Source organism: Pholcus phalangioides, unplaced genomic scaffold, assembly GCF_987345545.1.
Source record: "Pholcus phalangioides strain wild (caught in Gottingen) unplaced genomic scaffold, Ppha-v1.0 ptg000016l_1, whole genome shotgun sequence".
Classification (NCBI taxonomy): Eukaryota; Metazoa; Arthropoda; class Arachnida; order Araneae; family Pholcidae; genus Pholcus; species Pholcus phalangioides.
Window position 1 is genome coordinate 7,182,733 of NW_028301609.1, and position 25,137 is coordinate 7,207,869.

At 43.9% G+C, this 25,137-nt stretch overlaps 1 protein-coding gene and 1 non-coding gene across 2 annotated transcripts in view; both read left to right on the forward strand.

Annotated features, from left to right (window-relative positions):
- Positions 1-12,809: 12,809 nt before the first annotated feature.
- Positions 12,810-25,137, forward strand: part of LOC149074964 (sal-like protein 1) — a 74,233-nt gene continuing 61,905 nt past the window's right edge. Inside the window, exon 1 of the mRNA XM_089245922.1 lies at positions 12,810-13,715. Within this exon, the coding sequence (XP_089102048.1) occupies positions 13,643-13,715 (73 nt within the window). The 5' untranslated portion in view covers positions 12,810-13,642. The remainder of the gene's footprint in view (positions 13,716-25,137) is intronic.
- On the forward strand, positions 14,002-14,108 carry LOC149074965 (U6 spliceosomal RNA). Its single transcript, XR_016194326.1, has one exon. It is a non-coding gene; the product is annotated as a U6 spliceosomal RNA (small nuclear RNA).

A 25,137-nucleotide genomic window follows, 5' to 3' on the forward strand; every position in this document is an offset into this window, starting at 1 on the left:
AGAAATTAACAATGGTTTTAACACAATCATTCCAACAATCAAATCTAAATTTCTCCAAATACTAAGAAGAAAAACCTACGAGTACCGAAAATTCAGAGAAATTCCCAGAAAATTTACAGGCGTTTTCCCGTTTTTTTTTCGTCCCTGAATTCGTCTCTCAGGACACTTGACGCTGATTCAACAGGAACAAAACTACGTTTCCAAAAAAAAAAAAAAAAGGGAACTAACTTTTTCCCTTTTTTTCCTTTTTCCTATTATTCCAACAATATAAAAGGGGGGAAAAAATAAAAATTCCCTTTTTTCTCTTTTAAAAATCACAATTCGTTTCCCTAAGATCCCTCTTTTTCTTAAATATAATTTATTTTTCCCTCATTCTCGAGGGAATTTTTCCTTCGAATTCGCAGTTTTCCTAATTAATCAAATTAATTATTATTTCTTCTTTTCAGGGAAAAAGGAGGAAAAAAAATTCCCCCTCTCGCCCCCCCTCGATTCATCTCTGCATAATGAGCCACCATTTTTACACTATTCTGTGTGATCTATTTTTTCACTTTTCTTATCTAGGCCTTATTTGAAGGTCATCGTTTTAATGGGGGCCTGTCAATGATAAAAAATGAGAAGACATCTTTTATTGCTTTCTTCTCGTTACACAAAAGGGGCCTAAATGGTTTTCTTAAAAAAACATACATAAAGGATAGGCTTCTGGGAAGAAGAAGAATAAAAGACAATTTAATACTAGCCCTAGGTCAGGAAGGGCTTTTTTGGGAGAAGGGTGGCCTAGCCCCCTAAAAAAAAGGCTGCTTTCCGTATTTTCCTTAAGGGCAAGGAATGATGGTGCGGGGGGGGGGGGTTCTTTTGTGTTTGGCTGTTTCCATGAAAGGGTGCCTTGCAATTATTTTTTTTTGTTGATGGGTCCCCTGAAGATATTTTCCACAGAGAAACAGATGAAAATATATTCTTTGTCGATTTCGTTTTGTTATGTGAGTCTTGGTGTAAGATGGCGAAAAATTGAGATTTTTTTTTCCTTTTGGATCAGGGCAGCGTTTTCCAACCTGATATCCGGGGGTTCCGTAAGGTACATTGAAAGGCAGTGTTTCTCAAACTTTTGGGACCCACGGTTCCCCTTGCCCTAGTCGCAGTTCGTCCGCGGCACGACTGACCAGAATAGCCCAGTAGATATTCTGCGGTAGTGCTTCTCAAACTTTTGGGCCCCCCCCCCCCCAGAGCTATGTTGCCCTAGTCATAGTCATGGCCGCAACACGGGTGGGACTGACAGGGGTCATGGTGAAGCTCTGGGGCCCCGGAAAAAATTTTCATCATTTCTATTTGTTTTTTTCACACGATGAAATAAATAAAAATGATGCCGCCTGGCAGTCGAGTGGTTAGGGGAGCTAACTTCTGACGACTGTGCAGGTCTGGATTCGAACCCTGGTTCCAAGGGCGTAGCGAGGGAGTCTGGTCCCCTCCCCCCCCCCGAAATGTGAGAAAATGACCGAAAAAAGGTTAAAAGATGGCCAAATCCAATGTTTTGTCAGTTTGATCCCCCCCCCCCCAAAATGAAAGTGGTCCCCCCCCCGAACGAAATTTCTGGCTACGCCCCTGCCCTGGTTCATACATGGGTGTGTCTACTAACACCAACGAATTCGCTGAACAGATCGTAAAGATCTCTTGGGAATACGTGACGATCACGTTTATTTAAAAAAAAAGATCCTACCAAGGCCCCTACACTGCAGAATGGGCGGGGGGGGGGGGCATAGCAGACTAACTACCTTTCGTTGCTCCCCAGAATAGTTCAGTAGCTATTCTGCAGCAGTGTTTTCCCACACTTTTGTGACTCACAGTATTGGCTCCCTATCCATAGTTCATTCACGACTCGATTCCACAGAATAGTCCATAGCCTCTTAGATATTATGCTCTGCAGCAGTGCTTCTCAAACTTTTGGGACCTACGTCTCCCTTGTCCTAGCCATAGTTCATTCACTGCTCGACTGCACAGAATAGCCCATTAGATATTCTGCAGCAATACTTCTAAAACCTTTGTGATGCACGACTCTCGTGTCCTATTTATAGTTCATCCGCGGCTCGGTTCCACAGAATAATGCATTCGGTATTCTGCAGCAGTGCTTCTCAAAAATTTGTGACCCACGGCTCGTTTGCCCCTGATCATAGTTCATCCGTGGCCTACCAGAATAGTCCAGTAGATATTCAGCATCTGAGAAAGAACCGCTTCAAAACTCTGTCAATATGTCCCGCTCGCCGCGACGCTTCTGTCAAAGGTTGTTGATACCCCTAGGAGTCTCGACTCACACTTTGAGAACTACTGTTGTGAGGGGCTCGTGGGAATCATTTTCACTTGCTACCGTTGCACTCATTTAGTGCTATGGGAAATTGTAACTTAGGGGTCAAGTATTACGTCAGCATCGGGGGGGGGGGGGGTTGAAGGATGGTTACGTCATCAACCACCCCTTTTTAAAGATATGAAATATTCTAAGCTGCTGACAAGGAGGGGGGTCAATGCTTACATAATACTTGAATGGCCCCTTATAACTTCAATTTTGTTTTATGGCGGGGGGGGGGGGTTCTCAAAGTGCACATCGTGGGTCCTAGGGGCATCGCCAACCTTTGTCAGGATCGTCGCTGTGTGCTAGCGATATATCGATATTTCCTGTTATCAGTGTTTGCAAGTGGTTCTTTTATGGATACAGAATATCTACTGGACTATTCAAGGGAGCCGTGGGTCACAAAAGCGTGAGAAGCACTGTTTTATGTGATATGCAAATTATAAAAAACAACAAATTCCGTCGAAACTGGCCTTTGCTGCAGGCAGCCCTCGGTGCATTGGCCTTCACTACGGAGGGTCCGTGACATCTCTGAGAAAGGTTTTGAAACACTGATTTGAGGGATTTATTTTGATTTTCTAAAAGAATTCCATAAAGAAGAAGATGAAATAAAAGAGGCGGAGCAATTTCCATATCTAATAAATCACGTCATCGTGACTCCGCCCGCGGCGCTGCGATTGGCCGGAAATATCTCATATCTCCCAGATTCATAACTTTCTCGCATGTTCATTGATCGGATTATCGCACCCCTTTCTCCATCTCTGTGACGTCATCATAAGACTGAAAATGATTTTTTTTTTCCCTCTCATCCCGCCCAATGAGCTTCTGTCCTAAAACCCCGCCTACGGGCATCACGGTTCATTTATGATTGGCGAAAAGGTTGGTATGTGATGCCATATTCATAACTCTTCATAACTTTCCCGTGATCTCATTGATCGCCGTTATCATGACGTACTTTGGGGACGAGCCAATGAGAGGAGACCATCTGCTCTTCAGACCGTTATCGCGTGGGTAACGGAAAAATTGCTTTTATCGCCGTTCTGGCGATTTTTCCTTCTTCCGATAATGGCTTGGGGGGAAAAGATCGTCTCTTTTTTGCTGGTCGACAATTACAGCGGATGCCGCTTTTTTAGGTTTTTTGAAAGGGGGAAAAAACCGTCACATGAAAAAACGTTATAAGCGGCAGGGGCGTCGGAAGAGTTTTGAACCTGTAGGTGCTCTTCAGGGACAGGCTTAAGTATTTTGGTGGCCCGGTGCAAAAACAGCTTTGCGGCCCACTAAAAAAAACTGGGTATCCCCAATCCTCCCCTCCGGTCATAGGCGGAGATAGACTTGGAAGTCTGGGGGGGGGGCGCGTTCATTATTGCTGGGAGGCACGATGATGATGATGTCAATTCATATATACATTAGATCAGTTTCCCCCGCTCCCCCGTATCTCCGCCCATGCCTCCGGTGTCCATGGACGCAAGGTCGCATGTTAGATGTTAGGTTTGCCGGGGCAAGCATGCATTTTGGAGCCTCCCCCGTAATGTTGAAGGAGAGGTTAAAGCAGGGATGTTCAACCTTTAGGAGAGTTGCTGGCCACTTCACTGATTTGAACAACTAAATTTAACCTCAACTGGCGTGGTGGGAGTCATCGTGACCCCACGCATTGCTTAACATGCCACTTTCTTGAGAAATAAATGCATCCTGTTATCAGTACTTTTCAAGCCAGTTGTTTTACACGTGTTTGACAAATTTACGAGGTTGTGGTCTATTCTTATCTTTCCGTTATTTCATTCCTCAAAGTTTCCGTAGGGTCATAATGACCCCACCTCACCATTCGCGTAATAAGCCATTTTTTGTTTGACGGCCGTAGTGTTGAGATAGAAATCGCGTTTCGGAAGAGTGCTATTTTCCTCGATAATGGATTCAAATTAATGAGGGGAAACATCGGATATATTCGAGGTGAACATGAGGATAGTGTTGTTACGTCATCAACAACCTTTTTTTCTGAAGATATGAAATATTCTAGGCTGCTGACAATAGGTGGGGGGGGGGGGGGTTCAGTGGTTTGCTGACAAGGGAGGGAGGTCAAAAATGGCAAAAAATTTGCTAACGTAATACTTGAATGGCCCCAAATTACATATTAAATTTTTGAACGCAATTTTCATGATTTTCAAAACTGAAGAGATATGATTAAAATGTGTTCACACACAAAACACACAGGAAATAAAATTTACAAATTAACCGAAATTGGTCTCATTCCAAGTCGGAAACACAAAACTGGCAAACAACACCATGAAATAATGGTCACATAGAACCATTGGCGTACGCAAAGGAGGGGAGGTTTTAGGGTCTAATACCCCCCCCCCCCTCAAGCCGAGATTATATATAACGTGAGTTCTATGCATAGGCGTACGCAGAATTTTCTCAAGGGGGGGTTTACGTTTTTTCCCTGTAAAATAACATTATAATCTCGGCTTGAGGAGGGTTAGGAACCCCCCCCCCCTCCCCTGCGTACGTCAATGGTTCTATGTGACCATTATTTCATGGTGTTGTTTGCAAGAATTGTGTTTCCGACTTGGAATGAGACCAATTTCGGTGCTTGTGAAAATATAGTAAATATTATTTTAATTTGTAAATTTTATTTTTTGAGCACATTTTAAGTGCACTCTTCAGTTGTTAAAATCATGAAAATTGCGTCCAAAAATTTAATATGCAATTTGGGGCCATTCAAGTATTACGTCAGCAAATTTTTTGCCATTCACAATGCCAGTTAAGGGTTAAGTGATCTAGAACAGCGCCCTTAAGGGATTTGTAAAATTACCGCAGATCACTCAAGTGCTCTAGAATTGTGCCGGTGATTTGTAAATGTACCACATAAGTGATCTGGGATTATGTCACGGGCCAATCAAGTGATGCGGAACTACACCATGGATCAGTTTAGTAATCTGGAAATGTCCCGCTTAGTTAATTTATTACAAAATTAGGTTTGACGTCACGGGCCACATCAGATACGTTTGGCCCGCAGACTGCGGGTTGAGCCACTACCTACCTCCACCTCTTATATATATAGGAGGTAGTGGTTGAGCACGTTAAAAAGGGTGAAATTCGCGCCCCTCTTGTGCGGCGCTCGGTGCACCAGTCCCCACATGCTCTTCCGTAGTTGCGGCCCTGCATGAACACCCTGGTGCTCGTCAGGTTTACATTACCACCCGAGAATGCATATCAAACTACTATTTCATGGTCATATAAGGGGTGAAAAATAATTCAACAATGAATTTGGACGATAGTGCCCGCTGCCAAGTGAAAAAAATTCAAGTGTGCCCCCCCCCCCCCAGGTTGAGGGCTTTTAGGACTAGAGAACCGATTATCTACCCAAGGTAGTAACTAGATACTCTTTCAGCCGGGTAAGCCGCATTTGCCTCCCCGTGTAATTTCGAAAAATTTTAAAAGTATTTGGTGTTCCCACTGGCCCAGGGCATCAGATCCAACCTGCACAGTTCTCTTGGCATAGGAGGGTAGGGTCTGTCAAAATCCTAGGTTCGATGTCTGAACTTTAGAGGTATTGGACAGAATTACAAGTTATTGTGCTTGTTAAGAAGTTAAAGTCAAAATGTAATAAAAGTATTTTATCCCGTTTTGCGGCACCCAAAAGTTTAGCGGCCCGGTGCTGCCGCACCCTTCGCGCCTGTCGAAGTCCGGCCCTAGTGTTCGTCTTGAGTTTTATGTAGGAAATTTTCATTTCTTTTGACCCTATCAAAAATTACCGTACGTGGCAAGCACCCTCGGTGCAGCGGTGTTGGAGGCGGGGGTGCTTGGCACATACTAAGCGGGAAAACGCTTTGAGCGGGGAAATCTGGATGTGCATTAGTAAGAGATGGGACCCAGAGGTGTATTTACAGTGGCGCTTAGCGGATAAGTTCGGAGGGGTGGCAAAATAAGGGCATGAGTAGTTGGGAAAAGAGGGCAGCAAAATTTGTGTTGCCCGTAAGTGGTAAAACCATAAATCCTCCTATGCCTAGAAAGGCGTAGGGAAGTGGAAATTCCATCTAATACCCGTTCGCTATACATCCCATAGTGTCCCCCCTCCAGTACAAGAAGTCTATATCCACTTATGTACGTGATGTGAGTGACCTTAGTGTTAGAGGTGTATTTACGGAGGGGGGGAGGGGGGGGAGAGAACTGAGTGGGCTATAGATAAACTCCAGGGCGGAAAATTTGGGGGATGAGCGGATCAAGAAAATTAAACTAGAATGGTAAATAATGTTTTGCGATATTTTTTTGCGTAGCCCACAGGATTCAAAACCCCATAAAATCCGCTTCAGTTGGGACCACACAAATAAGTCGTACTAAACGGGAAAACGTTCTAAACGGAAACGTTATAAGCGAGATCCACCGTATATATTAATCCGAATGTTCAAGAATTTTCTGTTGATTTTTTCTCAGTGTATAAGATGGGAGCGGAAGATCTATTATTATTATCTATATCAAAATCTTGTAGGTTTTAGGCAGGCTTGTAGGTTCTAGGCAGGAGTGTACAGTGATTAACTCCTGCTACATGGGATTTTTGCCATTTTTTTCCATTTTGTCTTTTGTTAGCTTCTGAAGAAAGAACTTCATAACATTTCCGAAACCCCTCTAGCAGTTGTTTTCTTCACATTTTTGGGTTCACTTACGTTGTTATATCTCACCCAAAAGCAAGACCGTAACTAACCATTCCTGTACCCTGTGCAAGAATTTCCGTTTAGACCCCTTTCCGGCCCATTCTGGGCCCCTCTTCCAAGTGGACCCTGTGCTGGTGCACCTGTTGCACCTGCCTAGTTACGACACTGCCCAAAAGAGGTAAAAAAATATATATTTCTACACATAAATCGATACCTCCAGCTCACCACGACGCCCTTGGCGAAGGTTAGCTACGATCCTAGAAGCCACGACGCACACGTTGAGAAACACTGATATAGTTAATTACTTGGCCAAAAAAAGCGTGAAAGTTCAGCTTTCTAATTAATTTTTTGCCGCATACAATTTCCCCGGTGGCATTACCGAACAGAAGAGAGGCAAGAGGGCAAGGGTCCTTTGTACTCTCTGCCTAAATTCAATATTGTGCAAGGAACTAGGAAGAAACTGTAATTGCCTTTTTTCACCCCCGTTCGATAATTCCAAGAAGAATTTCTCTGAAAAAAAAGAAGCCACAAGGTAAACTCAACACATATGGAACTATAGATCAGCGCTTCCCAATTCGGGGTGACGAGACCCCCTAGGGGTAAAATTAGCAGATCTAAAACCCCACGGCTTTTTTACTGGAGGGTACACGACCCAATAGTAGAATTGTTGAAAAAAAAATGAATTATTAAAAATTTTTTAATTAAAATAGCTCGCAAAAGCACCGCTTGCAACGTTGGTAGACTGCTGCAGTGATATTTTTACAATTAGACAAAAATTGTACTTGTGGCGTCAGCTCTCGGCAGGATTATGAAACGTTGTTTCAGCTCTTTTGCAGTCTATCTCGCATTGCTATCTCGCATCACATTCGCTAATACCAGATAAAATGTTCTCCGTTGTTCGAGGATATTCTTGCTGTAGATGGCTTACTTTGACCTTTGAAGATCGGACACACCCCGCTTTCCCATCTCGGAGAGATATCGCTGTAGATGGCTGTAGTTTTTCGACTGCTATAAATCGAGACCCGTGGCACCAATGCTTCCGGGGGGGAGTTCAAAACTAAATTGAAATTAACAATATGGGATAAGCCCAAAAAGACTATTGATTTGATCTAAAGCACGGGCTTAACAACCTTTCAGATATTGCGGGCCTAAAAGAAATATTGTTCAATAGTGTATTTTTTTTCACATAGGCGTACCCAGAATATTCTCGAGGGGATTTAAGATTTTTTTCCTTCTGGGGGGGGGGGGGGTTTACTTTTTTTCCTGCAAAATAGCCCTATAATCTTGGCTCAAGGGGAGGGGGGGGGTTTGAATTTCCCCCCCCCCCGCCCTGCGTACGCCAATGCATGAGTGTATTGTTCATGAGCCAAATATTGTTCAAGTGAAACTGCGGCGTCTCGATTTATGCGGTGGCGTATTAACGGACAAGCCTTAACGGGTTGCAGCGATCCGAGTCAAACAGGGAGCACCTACAGCAGGCAACCTTCAACCCGCTGTTCGCGAGCACAGCACCACGGTGCTCCATGAAATACCCGGAGTGCTCGATGCTTGTGTTCGATTTCGTGCTCGCGAGCACTTGACCAACGTTCCAATTAAATATCTTGGAGGAATTGCATTCAAGGATTGAAATCATCGCCATTTCATGCATTCGTATGTTGAACTTAGCGTATCGAACATGAATTTTCTTAAAACTCTATTGATTGTCCCAACTAGAAATAAAATTTCTTAACCCTACTTATAAAATCATACTTTTTTCCCGGTGGAGGGACCCCCACTTTGGGAAATACGGGTTAAGACCCTACTGATTGACCAGGGGGTGTATCGATTTCACAAAAGAGTATTCAAATCAAGTCAAATTTATTACTTTGGCCATAAAACCAATTACAAAGGTGACAACACAATAAGGTAGAATTAATAATACAATTAAAGATAAATTGACAATACACTTCTTGAAGGCAGGTATGACGTAACGGTAGGCCAATTATATGCATGCTATATGACAAAATTTATACGCCGATTCACAATACTACAGGGGGGGGTATAAAATCTAAAGGTGTGGTTTCGTGGCACTTCAGGGTGCCGCTGGCATGCCTCGCTGGGGTAACCATCAGCTGGGGTAACCTGCAGATGCTTTTGAAATTTTTCATCTCGTTTGTATAGTAGATTGTAGATTCTTTCTCCGATTGTAAATTCGATGATTTTGATGATTTTTGATCCTTTTTGTCGCATCACGGTATTCTTTGGGAATTCGTGACATGTGAAGAAAAACTAATTAAACTATCTGGGCCCTACCTGATCCACAGTCCTACTTGGAAACCGTGAAACCTTGTTCAGATCGATTGATTAATGTTTTTCAAAATCAAGACGAGTATCAATCAGTATTGAAAATAGAAAATGTTTTCCCCCCCATATCTCTCTTGGAGGATGAGGCTTGCACGCCACTCAACTCCTCCACCCTAAGTTAAGGAATGAATGGTTCCTGTGAATTGTATTGAAGAAATCGGCGATAGTTGATACTACTTCACTACACACCAACTCCGGCCACGTCGCTGTATGCAATTTACTGCCATTTACGAGTTGGGTTGGAAATGAAAGCGCCATCTATCTACGGTCGCCTGCAATGAGCCTAATTTTTCAATAAGCCTACGACAAATATATATCCTCTGCCTCTATAGACATCTCAAGAAAGTCTCCATCTGTATAATAGACAATTAGACCTAATAAAAAAAAATGCAGCTTTATTAGCCTATCGTTGCCGTCATAGGCGTATGCAGGAGTTTTCTTGGGGTGGTGGCCAGGGTTTTAATCATTTTTCCTTCCTCAGGGAAGGACATTTTTTTACACTGATCAGAGCTGTTGTTTTACGCGCAGTCCAGGGCCTGATGATGTTCTAAACACTTCCCCATATATTGGTTCTCAATGTGCAGGCCGCGTTCACCAGGAATGTCACCCAACTTCGTGAAGAGCGTAATATATTGGGATATGAGTTTTTTCACATATGATCAGTAGAAATCAGAACTGGCCCGCGACTACCGTTGATGTTGACAAATATGGTCATTACAGTAAAGGATCCCCGCGGGTTGTGTATTGTAATGGCAATATTATTCGGGCAAGGTAGCCGCTGGTAAATTGAGAACTATGCTAAGGGAACCACGGGTTCGCTAGACCAAAGGAGCTGCTGGTGAATGATTTGTAAGGCAATGGAACAACGGGGTGGGGGGGGGGTGTTGCAGAATTTCTAGAACAAGTAGGAATCGAAATAGAAACGATAACATGTACTTCATAGAAACAAGAACACGAGAAATTCTATAATGCATCTTCGCTGGCAAGTCGAGGCCATGGTCCATAATTCAGGGAGTAGCCCAGTGTCTATGTGTTATATTTAGAAGGACTTGCATACATCATAGAGTAAACGCTGAATCATGGAGTCGAGCCAGATAAAGAGCGAAAAAATAGTTCTAATCTGGAGAAAACATGTTAATATTGCCACTAACATAAATAGTCTGAGAGGCCCGTATGGAATTCGTTTTTGCAGTGATAACAAAGAAGAGGACCAGCCCCCCCTGCTGACAACAACAGATAAGAGGGTTTAGCCAGTTGAAAAGTTTGTGTGTGTCCCAGACACATCCTTTTTCCCATATTATTACATCCTCGGAGAGATCTCACAACAAATATATTTATGTGTGTACAGAGATAATGAGATAATAAGCTTATTTTGGCTTATGCACTGATAACGGAAATCCCTTTTTTTTTGTGTAACGTCGACGATTGTCTACGAAATTGTTCCAACGGAGGGTGACTCATGGGTCATAGGATTAAAATTACCCTTTACTTCAACGTGAATAATCTTAGAAGAAATGCTTCTCCCTATATCGCGTGTATATTTTTCTGCGCACGTGGTAAAAGTTGGTGCCAAAATGGGCACCTGAACCCGTCGGTGAATTACGAGTCGCCAGACCTAGGGCGTGACTTTGACATGAGAGGGTCCCTGGGCGAATCAGATATTAAAGTTTCGTCACCGTAAATTTCTTATGGTAATGAAATGCCGTCTAGTGGTGCTAACAGTCCAGGCCGTCTTAAAAGCATCGTAGACCGCCGGGCAAATTGGATTTTCTTAGGAGCCCCCTCCCCCTCCCCCGCCCGACAATAAACGATTGCTTATCAATCTACATGCTTAAAACCGAAATCTCACTATTATGAGACCCTCTCGCAGGTCCATGGAATACGACAGCACTACTGAAAGTGAAACCCCATCAAATTACAAAGTGTTTGGTACCACAACTCCGGGGGCAGGCGGACCAGAGGGGGCGCAAATTTCATCCTTTCACCTCTCCTTCAACATTACCTGAAAGTGAGAACTTATCAATTTACATACCTACAGCATTTTCAAAAATCAAATTCCCAGATCTCATTATCATGCCCCCCCCCGCAAAAATTTTTTAATTAAAATCCAGCCAATTAAGCTCATAGGTTACATTCGAGCAAATTGCAACCGATAATCTTACTGGTTGAATTTTTTAAATTTTATAAAAGGACTTTTAGAAAACTTTCACAAGTGTAATCCCAGCCTTAGGCCGGGATTACACCATAAAAGTTTTGCAAACATACTTTCGTAAAACTTCAAAAATGCAACCAATAAGCTGATTGATTATATTCCAGCAAATGCAACCGATCAGTTTATTGGTTGTATTTTTCAACACTTTTACAAAACTTTTATAGTGTAATCACACAATAAAAGTTTGAAAAAAATTTCTTTTATGAAACTTGAATGAAAAGTGCAGCCAATGAGACTATCAGTTGCATTCGCGCGACGAATGTAACCGGGACGATTATTGATTGAATTTTTCAAGTTCTATAACAGAACTTTTATCAAATTTTTATAGTGTATAACCCCGGCGTTAGAAAAATATATCCAAAATTTGTATGGGTTCTGTGGAACAGATATAAGGTTCCACGGACATCTTCATAACTGTCAAAGATTCATCACTAAGAGCTTTTATGTTAGAAACCTCTATACCAGAGGTTCTCAACCGGTGCTCCGTGGAGCTCGAAGGGCTCCGTGTGCATCTCCCAGGGGCTCCGCGGTGACTCGAGGAAAATAAAATGAATCAGTAAATTTGATAGATGAGAGTAAATAAGAGAGGCCTACAGGGTTCTGTGCCATAAAAACTATGTACAAAAAAGGGCTCCTCGAGACAAAAAAAGGTTGATAACCGCTGCTCTATGCTATGAGGGCGGGCTATACCAACACCGGGCTATAACCAGGCCCCCCCCCCGCGTTAAAAAACAGGTATAAGGAAGAAATAATATTATTGCGAGAGACTAGAATGAAATTTATTTTCCCATACCTGACCCTTAAGGGCCATCTACGGGCTTACAAATTGTAGCCTCGGGCAGGGCCGTCTTAAGAGCACCATGGGCCCCTGACCAAGTGGTTTTTTTAAGGCCCTACCAGGCAAATTATAGAAAATTTCAACCAAAATCTCATTTTTGTGAGGCCCCTCTTCTCTTGAGGCCCCCGGGTAGGCCTACGCGTTAAGACGGCACTGGCCTCGGGGACTACGTAGGAAGGGAAAGACAAGGGTGTAAGTGTATGTGTAAGTGAAAAATGAGTGTATGTGTACATTTATTGCGAGAGGATGGGGGGGGGGAAAGGCAGTTTATATACAAAAACGCCTGAGAAAAAATAATTGGCGACATTTCATTGGCGACAATCATCAGATGGGGGGGTTGGAGAGAGGAAGGAAGCTCTTGTTCGAGGGTAACCCTGGAAGTTTGCGAGGCGGAGTGTAGAGAGGAAAAGAGAAGCAGAGAGGAGAGTAAAGAGAGAGGATAGACAACACAGGCCTCATCAACAAGCTCTCGGTCGCTCTCTTCACTGTCTTTTTCGGTTTTGGTGGTGCCTTCCTTCCTTCCGTGTGGTGCGCGTTTTATTCCATTCTCCAAAAAAAGTTCCGCATGACCATCATCAGACCCCACAGAATCATCAAACTCTTTTGCCCATTCGCGAGATCCTCATCCCTCCGGACTAAAACAATAAACCTCGGGATCATCATCATCCGCGGCGACCAGATGTTATCGAGTGCTCCGTGTTAATATCATCCACGCGATCATGGTTTATGTCAGACTGAACTTGATCATCCGCAAATCGTGTCACTGTGTTCTTTGAAAAATAGATTTAAAGGGAAGAAAAGAGAGAGAGAAATGGATTCATATATGGAAATTGAGGAATGAAAGAGATGATGACAATATTGTTCTCGTGACACCGATGACGATGATCCCTTTCCTGACCAATCACAGCCGGCACTGGATGATGATGACGACGACGACGATGATGATAATGAGGATGGCAGCAGCGCAACAAATTGATAACCCATAAGAGTTTTTTTTTTTTTTTGTTATTTATTGTTCGACGACGACCAATCATAACAGCTCATTCCGATTTATTATCATCATCAATCACCGGCGATGATGTCGACTGCCACAGTTACAACAAGGACATCATCTATCATCATCAACCAACCCCTTTCTGGTCATACGTGTGTGTGGTTATTTTTGTTTGTTTTTTGCCGTTTTTTAATATTTTATTTCGCGTGATCGTCGACGAGAGAGAGATTAAACGAAAATAATAATTGTTAAATTATTATAATTTTGGACGATGGCCCGAAGAAAACAGCAGAACCCGAAGCATTTGGAGACGTCTCAAGAACTCGCCACGACTTTACAGAACGGTAAGACATTCATTCATTTCTTTAGACACCTTTATTAATGGTGTTTTTTTTTGTTTTTTGATCGGGAAGTGATATCTGATTTGCCGGTATTGGAATTCCCAAACTTTTTGCGGCCCCATATTCTGTAGCTGGGTTCCCCCCCCCCCCCCCCGCAGGCCAGTGTTTTTCAACCGCCGGGCCCCGGACATGTAAAGGTATTGGAATTCCCAAACTTTCTGCTGTCCCATATACTGTAGCTAGGCCCATATATTAAACTGGGACCAGTTTTTCTCAACCACCGGACCCTGCACTCGCTTCGGTAGTGCATATGCTAAAAATGGAACGATACAGAGAAGATTAGCATGGCCCTCGCGCAAGGGCGGCAACAACAATCGCCAGGGCCCTGAATATGTAGAGGTATTTGAATTCTCGAACGTTTTTGCGGTCCCCATATTCTGAACCTGGTCCTCGACCAGTTTTTCCCCTCAACCGCTATGTATCAACAATGGCCGTGTACCGTTACCGGGCTGAACATGAGACGAACTGAGCAGTGAGTGATTCGCCGTGTCATTTCTGTAATTTCCTTTCCGTTAGTCGTGTTTGTGACTGGACCTTGTGCACACTAACAAAATTAAATTAACCGGGCCGGCCGCCGATTTCTAGACGTTGATAAAGAGCCTTAGATCAGTGGTTCCCAACTTGAGGCCAATACGACCTCCTTGTGGTTCTGGGATGTTCTAAGGAAACCGCAGGTTAAAATCGGATGAAAGGGAAGGCAAGACTCGGTGGGGAGGGGGGGGGGGCACTTCCTTTTCATATGTTAATGAATCTCCGAAGGCACCCGAGTTCTCATGGAACAATGTTCTGAAATCACTTTTTGTGATACAGCAGAGGTTCTTGACCTATGGGCTTCCGAGATGGGTCGTTCAAATTATATTATTTCACTTATAGTCGGATTTCTGAGCTATGGGTCACAACCCAAACCACTTGTAGCTAAGATCGTCTTGTATATTACGGGATGCTCGGCTCACTGCTGTTTGTCGTTTATTCGATTTTTCGTCTTACCGATTGCTGCCGGGAGTAGACCCCTCCCCCCCCTTTTTTTTCAACATCTGGGCCAATTTTTCACATTTCATTCGGCTCTTGGGAAGGACGATCCGCACCTGACTCTGCGAAAATGTTTTCAGCCATGTTTAAAAATTTTCTGATTTTATGTAGCTCAATGGTAGAGTGTATTATATATGCATAATAAAGCACCCAACACCGCCCAGTCCTCTAATCCGGGGCAATGGCTAAAATTGACAATGGTCGATCAGTGCCGTCTTAACGCATGGGCCCACCCGGGCACGGCCCTCAGCAGAAAAGGGGCCTCACAAAAATGAGACCCGGTTGAAATTTTCTAGACTTAACAAGTTAGGGCCTCAGAAAAGCCACTTGGCCCGGGGGCACATGATGCTCTTAAGACGGCCCTGTGGTCGATAGAGCCTGAACGGTGCAGGTATAAAATGAAATGAAATGCTCAATGGTAGTTAACAAGCCGTGTAACATATGGTATGATTATTTAACTTCAGTGGCCCGCTGGCCCCACTTGAATTTTAGTGGTGACCAGACTGTTCAAAAAATCAGAAAGCCCTGCAGATGGAACCACATCGCTCACTGGTTGAATATATCACAGATCTATACTGCGTTCGATACAACCCTGCCCCCCCCCCACATCCTTCAATAGGGTGCAGAAGCTGTGATGGCTCCTCCTCCCCCCCCCCCCAACATAGCCGTATCTTTTGCGAATTTTTCTGTGAAAATGATAAGAATCGTCCCGGACCCCGGGCTGGAGACCTGTCAGCCCCCACCCTTTTTGGAGCAATTCCCTAGGCACACTAAATGCTACGGCATACCATTTGGAAAAGACTTTCCCTCCTGTACAACTCATCCGTGATCGATATCGGGATGAAAAAATTTTCCATCTTGAATTTTTTTAATAACCACTTTAATAACGTCATCTGGTGGCGATAAATTTTTATATTGTAAATTGAACTGAAAACTAATATGTAAATTTTGTGTTATCAGATCAGTTTCATCTAATAATTTAGATTTACTAGAAAAATATTTTCTTTTTAAAAGTTTCCAAGTATCGTAATTTTTGATAGTAATTGAAACTTTTATAAACTAAATAATTAAATTTAAAAATTATTATTAAAGGATTACTTGTTTTCCTCTAATGTAAGACAAGAAAACGTAGATTTTTCTTGAAAATTATTAGTATTTGAAATGTGAATTTATGCCAAAATTGCAATATGGATACATATGTTAATCAGAAATTTAGTGGACTTTTTGTTTTGTCTACTACTATAATTACCCCCCCCCCCCCCAACCTGCAGTAGGGTCCGAAACTTCGGTGGTCCTCTCTAGTATAGCGTTAAAAAACAAAAAATGACGAGAATCGTCTCGGGCTTCCTAGGTAGAGCCCTGTCAGCCTCAACCTTGTGGGGACGCATGGCTGCATTGTGTTGTAGGATTTAATTATCCTGTATAATGTGTCATCGTTCGAACTTTCTTCGGATGTCACAGGGCCAATCAGAGAGGCTTCGTGATCAACTGTGCAGGATTTCGCTGGCTTATGCAATAATAAACGCCTCCACGATTTTAAAATTCGATAATTTTGTAACGTGTTCTTTGTTCCCACCTAAAACTGCCACCCCAGCTAAATTTCGCCCTCCTAGAGTTACGGCTCTGCACTAGATATACAGGTTATATATATGCATTTTGTCCCCAGATGGGGAGAGAAAAAGATGTCAGGGCTCCAGCATAGAAACCTGGGTGGATTGGGTATTTTTTAGTTATTTTTCATTATAGGAAACTGGAAATTTATTTTAGGGCCGGGGGGATAAATCTTGGACGTACATGCAAAATCCTTGGCTTTAGGTTGGCCCGATCACCAGGTCGTTTGTTAATGACACTGATATTATGCCTCGGGCCGTCTTGGTAAAACATTATGGGAACCCCTGGAAAAGGGAGTTTTCTGAGGCCCTACGAGGAAAATTTAGATGCATACTCAAGACAATTTCAACTAGATTTCGTCCTTGTGAAGCCCCCGGACTGTGTCCAGGTGATCCCATGCGTTAAGACACAGCACTGATTATTCATATGAAAAACCATCTATTTTAATGGATTTAAATTAGATTATGACTTATAATTTTACCAGACGCATAGAATTATGATATTTACAAGATATTCACACACACGCGCTTATGAAAAAATTACTTTAAAGCATAAATAGGCACGCAAATTTTAAGCAGAGTGCTTCTAGAAAGTGTGTGAGAGGTGTGGCCACATTTGGCCTCACTCGCGGAAATAGGAATAGGAAAAAATTTAATTTAAATTGTAATAAAACAATCACACAACCAGAGCTGGTTGAAAGTACTTTGAGTGCGTTCAAGTGCTGGTTCAAACCAACCAGGGCTCTGAGAAGCAGTTGAAGTCAAAACTGAATGCCTACTTTAGTGATGAGCAAACTGCGGCCCGCATAGAGGATCTGTGGCCAATCTCAGATGTTGTAAACGATAGTATAATACGGTGGTTCGCTCAGCCGGGGATCCGCGGAGCTCTAAGTGAACTCCCAGGGGCTCCGTGGCCACTCAAGGAAAATATAAAAAAAAAACAGTAAATTTGAAAAAAAATAATTATTAATATTTTTGAATAATAGCAACTATAAGTCAGCAACTTTGATGAATAAATAAAGGCCTACGGGGCTCCGCCATAGAAATTATATACTGGAAAGGGCTCCGTGGGTCAAGAAAGGTTGAGAACCGCTGATATGATATATTTTGAAGTATTACTGAGTTTTATAATGAATTTTATTGGCCAGTTAAAATTTAATTTTTTCTTGGCCCACTCAAAAAAAAGGTTTTCCAATCACATTGGCCTAGTCGATGTTCTTTAATTTTCCTTCAACGGTTCCTATTATATATTTTACAGGCCCCATTACTGTCGCGTCTGATGGCCTGGGCGCTCGACCAGAATGAGCGCCGAATTCACCGTTTTCACTGCTGCTACATTCAAGAGGCGCCAAAATTCCGACTTGCTCCGGGTGGCCTAGTGTCTAGTTGCGACCCTGTGTCCAGGTCCGGCGCGGAGGAGTTGGGGAAATACAGATCCCAGGCTGCAACTTGAGAATCGGTAAGCCCGGAGGAAGGACACATTTTGGCGACCCTGTGTCATAATGAAGTAGTAGTTAAAGGCTGGATTCGGTCGGTGACCCTGTGTAATGCTGAAAGAGTGGTTAAAAATGCTTATTCGTCCTGTACCCGGAGGTACTAGATCCGCCTGTTCCGGCTCCTTCCCCCCCCCCCCCATTCCCAAGTTGGATCCGTGACCTAACAAACTGCATAAGCATTCGTGATTTTAGTGTATTCCAATCATCCTCATAAGGCAGTGGTCCTCAAACTTTTGTCACCAGCGGCTCCCTTGCGCCAATTCATGGTTCGTCGGCGGCTCCCCCAAGAATAGTTTAACAGATATTTTCACACACTTACTATAAAAAGAAACCCCTTCAAAGAATAAATAAACACACGAATCAATGTCTCCTCTTCTCACCGCAACGCCCTTATGACTCACACTTTGAGAAAGACTGTCATAATGAATTACAAAACGGGGGCAGCTGTTTTGCATCATTGTCATTATTTGTTTGGTTGTGGTCCCTCCTATTTCTTTTGAAGGCAGGTATTTTTTTTTTTGTATGATAAGCAGTGTTTTTAAGGATTTACTTCTCCTTATCAGTTTGCCTAGCGGAAAATGTCCAGCAGCCTTTTTAACACCCAAAAGCCGCTTATCTCTCAACTTTTACCACTCTTTTTCTTGGATTTCATTTTCCCTCCCTTTTTGTTTTCTCTCCCCCGTCTCTTGCGAATATTTCTCCCTTACCATTTCGAAACATTTCTGAGAAAATCTTTCTTTCCCACCTTCCTCGCTATTTTGGATACAAATTTGTGAAGGATTTCAATAACCCCCCCCCCCCACGACCCCCCTCAAAAAAGCGGGCAGTCAAATTTGAATTCAATCTCTCCGTAAGATTGCCCCCCCCCCCCCCCCCGGCAATTTTTTTTTTTTTTTCGTGCGCGTGAAAAATCAAAAAAATCGGTTGCTGTGATCGTTTAGATTCCTCGGCTTCCCTCCCGGCCTCTGGCGGTGGCTCTTCCAACCGGAGGCTTTCGGCGACGGGGCCCGCCGCGGAGCAACAGCGGCCGGACGCTCGTTGTATGGCGTCCGTCCTCTTTTTCGGTTTTCGTCGGTCAGTTCCGTGTCTGGACCCAGTGGTTTCTCAAAGCGTGTTCCGAAGCTCCCGGGGAGGAAGGGGTTATTCTTTTTTTTGTCGGGGGGATTGATTGATGTGTAGGCATACCAACCTCGCTCAGCGACGAACAGTTTTTTCTTGATCGGGGTCCTTGGAGAGGATTTAGGGGGGGGGGGATTGGAGCTTAAATGAAAGAATTCCTGTTGAATGTTGAGTAACTTATAAAACACATAATAACATGTAACACATAACTTATTGTTTTTACATTATTACGTGCGAAAAATATTTTTCTGTTAAACCTCCGAGGGACGTTTCCATCTTTGTTCCAAAGTGTTCCTTGGTCTTCGTTCTATTGGCGCAAAGAAACACCAAAGGTGAACAGTGGTTATAGAGCTAGGGGTCCTTATAGGGGGTTCACGGTGGGGTCCATGAACTTGGATGAGAGAACAATTAACTCTCTTATTCACCTCAGCGTAATATCCGGAAAATAACTTTCCTTAATTAACTTATTGTTTTTGGGCGAAAATACCTTAAATTTTTCTGCGTAAGGGCCCGCGGCGCTTATGCTATTGGCAAGTTGGTCCCTGGCCAGCCTTTTATTGGCACGGTGTCACTAATAAACATTGCGTACGCCCCTGGCTTTGTCCATATTTGCAAAATTAGATGTGAGGTCACGGGCCACATCAGATGACTCCAAGGGCCATGGGTTGAACATGTATGAACTGAACGCTAAAAGGGTGTCAAAAATTTGAGAAATGCCTCAATGTCACCGATCGAAAAAATCATTCTGGGGGGGGGGGCTATTTTTCCTTCTGTGTCCACTTTTCATCGCTTTGGAGGAATTTGTTGCGGTCTCCCACCTTGTTTCAATGTCCCCCCAGTGTCTTTTTTTTCCTCAAAAGAGAGGGAAAATTTTGACTTTTTTTGTTTTTTGTTTTCGCTGTTTCTAGTGAAAGAGTGACGCTGGATAAGTGAGTCTATTTTCCTATCCCCCCCCCCCCCCAGCGTAAGCTTAGCCCACCCCTCCAGTCGCTAATGCCGTTTTCTAAACAAAAACGAGATAGTGCCATTTTTTTACGGTCAAGCAGTGAGAAAATATATAAGTAATCCCCCCCTACGGAAAGGTTGAAAGTTCATGGTCACCCTCTGGTGTTACTCATTCCACGTGACATCTTTCCTTCGCCCCCCTTTTCAATTTTTGCTTTTCTTCCTCTTGAGAAGTGAAAGTCACGTGATGTCATTGAAATTTTTATTGCCTTGTACTTCCTGGAAGAGTATCCGGGGGTTGTATCCCGCAAATAGCCTTTGGCAAGAGGTTTTTTTATTTGTTAGTTGGGGTCATTGCGCCACCCACTTCGGTGGAAATTCGGAAAAAAATCATTTTGGGGGATATGAGAGATTGATAGGCCGCAACGAAGGAAAGCAGGCAGGTCTGGTACCCTAGGAGCCCGGATCAGAGGGCGCGCAAATTTTACCCTTCAACCCAGTAGTTCTCAAAATTTTGTCACCCGCTACTCCCTTACCGAATTTATGATTCATCTGTGGCTCCCCAGAACAGCTTTTGGTAGATAGTTTTCCAAAAAAAAACAACCACTTCAAAGCATAAATAGGAGCACACATCTCCAGCTACCCTCGACGCCCCTAATAGCCGTGACGCACACTTCGTGAAACTGCTTTAACCCAAGGGTGCTCAACCTTTCGCAGAATGCTGGTCACTCCTGGTTTGAAAATGTGTAGCTAGCCACTTGGATTATCTGTAAGTGTACCACGGGCCGTAAATGGCCGTAGATGTGCCTCGGGCCACTTAGGTGCTCAGTTAGCCGCCTAGTTCATCTTTACAAAATTAGGCTTGAGATCACGGGTTGAGCATTTATGCTGTTACCTCTCCTTTAATACTTACTACATAGAAATGCTAAAATAGGTGTTTACTCATTCTGACAAAGAATGTAATTGCGGCCCTGATGATTAATTTTATAAGCTGTGGCCTCACTTGGGGCGATGGTTCTCTAACTTTTGACACTATCGCGACATGGGGGGGGGCATGATCCCAGACATGGGAACCATTAATAGGGTCCTTGCCCTATATAATGGGCAAAGGCAATAATTATTGCCTAATTTGCCGCTACATAATAACTATAGACAAAATGGCCGAAATATACCCTATGGGGGGGGGGGAAGAGGCAATAACTAGCGTTTATGTTGACCCTATTCTGGCAAAGGAGGCCCTTCATCATTCTCTCAAATGATATTTGATTCAAATATGATTCTACAAGGGGCACCCACGTCCCTCTACGGATTGATTCTGACGCGGATCCAGTTACATTAATCGCGTAGGTTTGTAAGATATTTTACGGGACAGAACAATTTAGGAGGGGCGATCGGCCTCCTACCCCCTCGCCCCGATCTGAACTTGAATCGATTTCACCTTTTGACATGGGTAGGGTAGTATCTACCCATCAACCTCCCGTTATTGTTTGTAGTCATGGTTAAGCTCGTCCTTTTCGACACAGCTGTTGCCCGTGACCATCCCGATGGTGTCCAATTCAAGCGGCGAGACCACTTGACCACTATCGCCACGCCTCTTTTCGACCCGGAAACAACCCGTCAATCATGTTCCCCCCCCCCCGCTCCTTTTCTCCAAAACTTGTAGGGCCATGGTCAACGGATCCATAACTTGATTGACCTTGCCCCACTGACAACTCGGTGTCACTCATAATAATAGGAGAGATATGTGGTGATGATGGTGTGACTCGTTGTGGTTTCCGGAGGGTCATTAACGCCGGCCATAATCGATGCGGATTCACCGTTTTTTTTGTACCCCCCCTCATTTCACTTGTCCGTCTTAGCACTTCGGTGTGAAAGTGTGGCAGGCCACAGATGTTCCGTTGCCCCTCCTTGCTTGCACTGTCTGTCATTAGTAAGGAGATGAGGGGAGCCCTTCGATTATATCTACGGAAATCTTCCGGAAGAAGCCCCCCCACTCCCGTGAAAGCAATGATAGAGATACAAGTATGGGGGGGGGGGCCACTACTATAGAGCCTACAAGTATGGGAGGGGGCAATGTATTAATTCTGTGAAACATAATACGGGATTTTTGAACGGGGTGGAGGGCAAGTTCTCGGTGAAAGTCAGTTTTGTCAATGGGGGCTAATATTTATCAAAATGGGCTCTCCGCCATGAATTTTTTTCAAATGTCAATAAGGTTCTGAGGTGTCAGGTTGTCCCCCCCCCCCCAAAATGTTCAACAACAACTATTCTACAACTATTTAACCAATTAATTATGCTCAACTCATGGCCCGCGGGTCAAATGTGGCCCTGGGAGTCACTGTATTTAATCCGCCATAAGTGGCACATTAGTGTTACATTATAGATTATAACACTTCAGTCAACTGAGATCCAGTTGCACATCATTTAAGTGGCCCACGGCGCATTCCCAGATCGCTCAAGTGAACTGCAATATATATTTATTTCACAGATTCGCGGCACAAAGAAAGACAAAGCAGAGCACAAGCGGCTCGAGTTTACTTGCCGCCCGGGTGTGAAGCCTTATGTGCCGCCCCTAGGTGACCCTGGCTGGAGGCTGACAGGGCTTCAGTTTTGGGTACCTCGAGATAAACCCTTTTTTTTCAGAAAAAAGCCGCACACAATTGTTCATCCTGCAAAATGTTCATGACCATACGTCCCGCTCTTTGTCGTTCTTAATAATGCCAGAAAATTTAATCCTCAAAATAGCGCTGATTGGTAAGCCATCACCACTTGCACTTATTCCCCGAAGACGATATAACGAGGTCGATTTTTATACAGTACTAGCTGACCCGTCGCGCGTTGCTGCGATCTCAGGAGAAAGGAAATTCAAGGAAACTTGAATATACTAGGCGAGGGAATATATTAGGGCTAGGAAAATACTAGGCGAGAGAACCAAAATGCACACTTGCCCCCTTGTGATGGAGTACAGGGGCGGCTCTTGGGCCATGTGTCGAGGTATGGCTCAAAAGAGTGATGAGAAATTTTACTGTGTGAAATTTTTTAAAATTTTGGACTAAACTAAAGCCTACGCTGCCGCTCCTTACAATCTGTCGCTCGGGTGCACCGCACCCCCGATTAAGTCGACCCTGGGCTAATCTTTATCTAAATGGGCACCATCCTATGCATTAAAAAGAATTCCAATGAATGGTCACATTCTAAAGGTGTATCAAGTAGTCGCCGCTTCCAATGTTCATAAATACCATTTATTAAACATAAGAGCTCTTGTGACCCCCCCCCCCAGGCCCGTCATTTGTGGGGTCACTCCCCCCTGCCCTATATATATATATATATATAATTATAAATACATTGAGTACATGTTCTTTGCCCCCCCCCCGGAAAAAGTTTAAATGACGGCCCTGCGTGACCCCCAGGATTTTAACAATTATTTAACCAATTAATTATGCTCGGCTCGTGGGCTGAATGTGACACCCGGAGTGACTGAGTAGTGCTAAGCGTCACAGTCATAGATTTTGACACTTGAGTGACCCGTGATCCAATTCCACATTATTCGAGAGGCCGGTGGCGCATTCTTACATTACTTAAGTGACCCGCGGCACAGTTTTAGAGGAATTGAGCAGGCTGCGGCACATTTTCAGATCACTCAAGTGACCCGCTACACAGTTCCTGATCACTCAAGTGACCCGCTACACAGTTCCTGATCACTCAAGTGACCCACGACACATTCATAGACCACTCAAATGACCCGCGGCACATTCTCAGACCACTTCAATAACCCGCGGCAAATTTTCTGATCGCTGAAGTGACATTTACCGATCAACCTTCAGGAGAGTGGACCATTAAGTGATCTATCTATAAATGTGTCGCATGTCACTCGAGTAGGTCACCCTTGACCTACAAGTATGGGTTGGAGCAATGTCTTAACTCCGCGAAATATAATACGGGATTTATTTTCCGGTCTATATGGGGAGGGAGGGGCCGGCAAGTCCCAATCAAATTAATTTCATCAATGGAGGAGGGGGGGTTAAGGGGCTAATCTTTATCAAAATGGTGCCCCCACATGAATTAAAAAAATTTCCAACGAAGGGTCAAATTATAAAGAGGTGTTGGGTTGCCCTCTTCCCACCTAGAATGTTCACAAATGCCAATCATCAAACGTAAGAGCTTGTGACCCCCCCCCCCCCTTGGATTTAAATAACATTTTTAACCCCTCCCCCCATGTAGCACTTTCTTTTTGTGCCCCCCTCCCTTCCCCCACTGAGGACACCCAAAATGATACATACACGCCATGGAAGTGCAATATGATGTCCGACAGACATGAATTCCCAGCGATGGGGGGCACGTGTCTCGTCGTGTGTCTGATTATAGTACATAATACAGAGAACCCAAGTGGGGTAAGTAAAGGGAGTTCGTGACCCCAGGGGGATAAGAATTTTTTTTTTTTCGTTTTCCTCCAGTGATGATGAGCGACCCCCTAAAGCCGATGAAAGATCGAATACAGGGCCGTTATTTTTAGGGTGGCCAAAGAGGAATGAATGCTTGCAAAACAGATGTCGTTAAATGATATCTTTTCTTGGGAATTGTTTACCAGTGAACCCCCCCACCCCTTCATTGAAATGTACTCCTTTTTGGGAATTGGGGCTGATCACGCAGAAGATACCGATGGAATTTTTCGATGAAAGCGTGTCTGGCAATTCATGGGATCATGGGAACGGACTAATGGGGAGGAGGGGAGGACAGCTGTGGAGCATGGCAAGATAATTATTGCAGCCGCCACACGATTTTCCTGAAATTGAGCCCCCTCCCCCCCTCCTCAAGCCAGGGCCTGTTGCTCCTCGTAAGTTCGGGTCCTGGAAAATGAACTTTTAGGGCCCTCCTTATATGTCGTCGTCTTCGGGGCAAGAGCGTACGTAGGGGAAGGGGGTTTTGTCTAAAATGCAAAAGGCAGCCAATTTTGGGACCCTGAAAACTGGGCGCGTGTCTCTCCTGCGCATGCGAGAAACAGGCCCTGGCTCACGCTGAAGATACACATGGAATTTTTCGATGCATTCTTTGAAAGCTATCACTGATAGGGTACCAGCTCTGGAGCTTGGGATGAATATTTTTACAGGCCAAACCCCGACTTACGAACGGGTTCCGTTCCGAGAATCATTAGCGGCCCTTATTGAA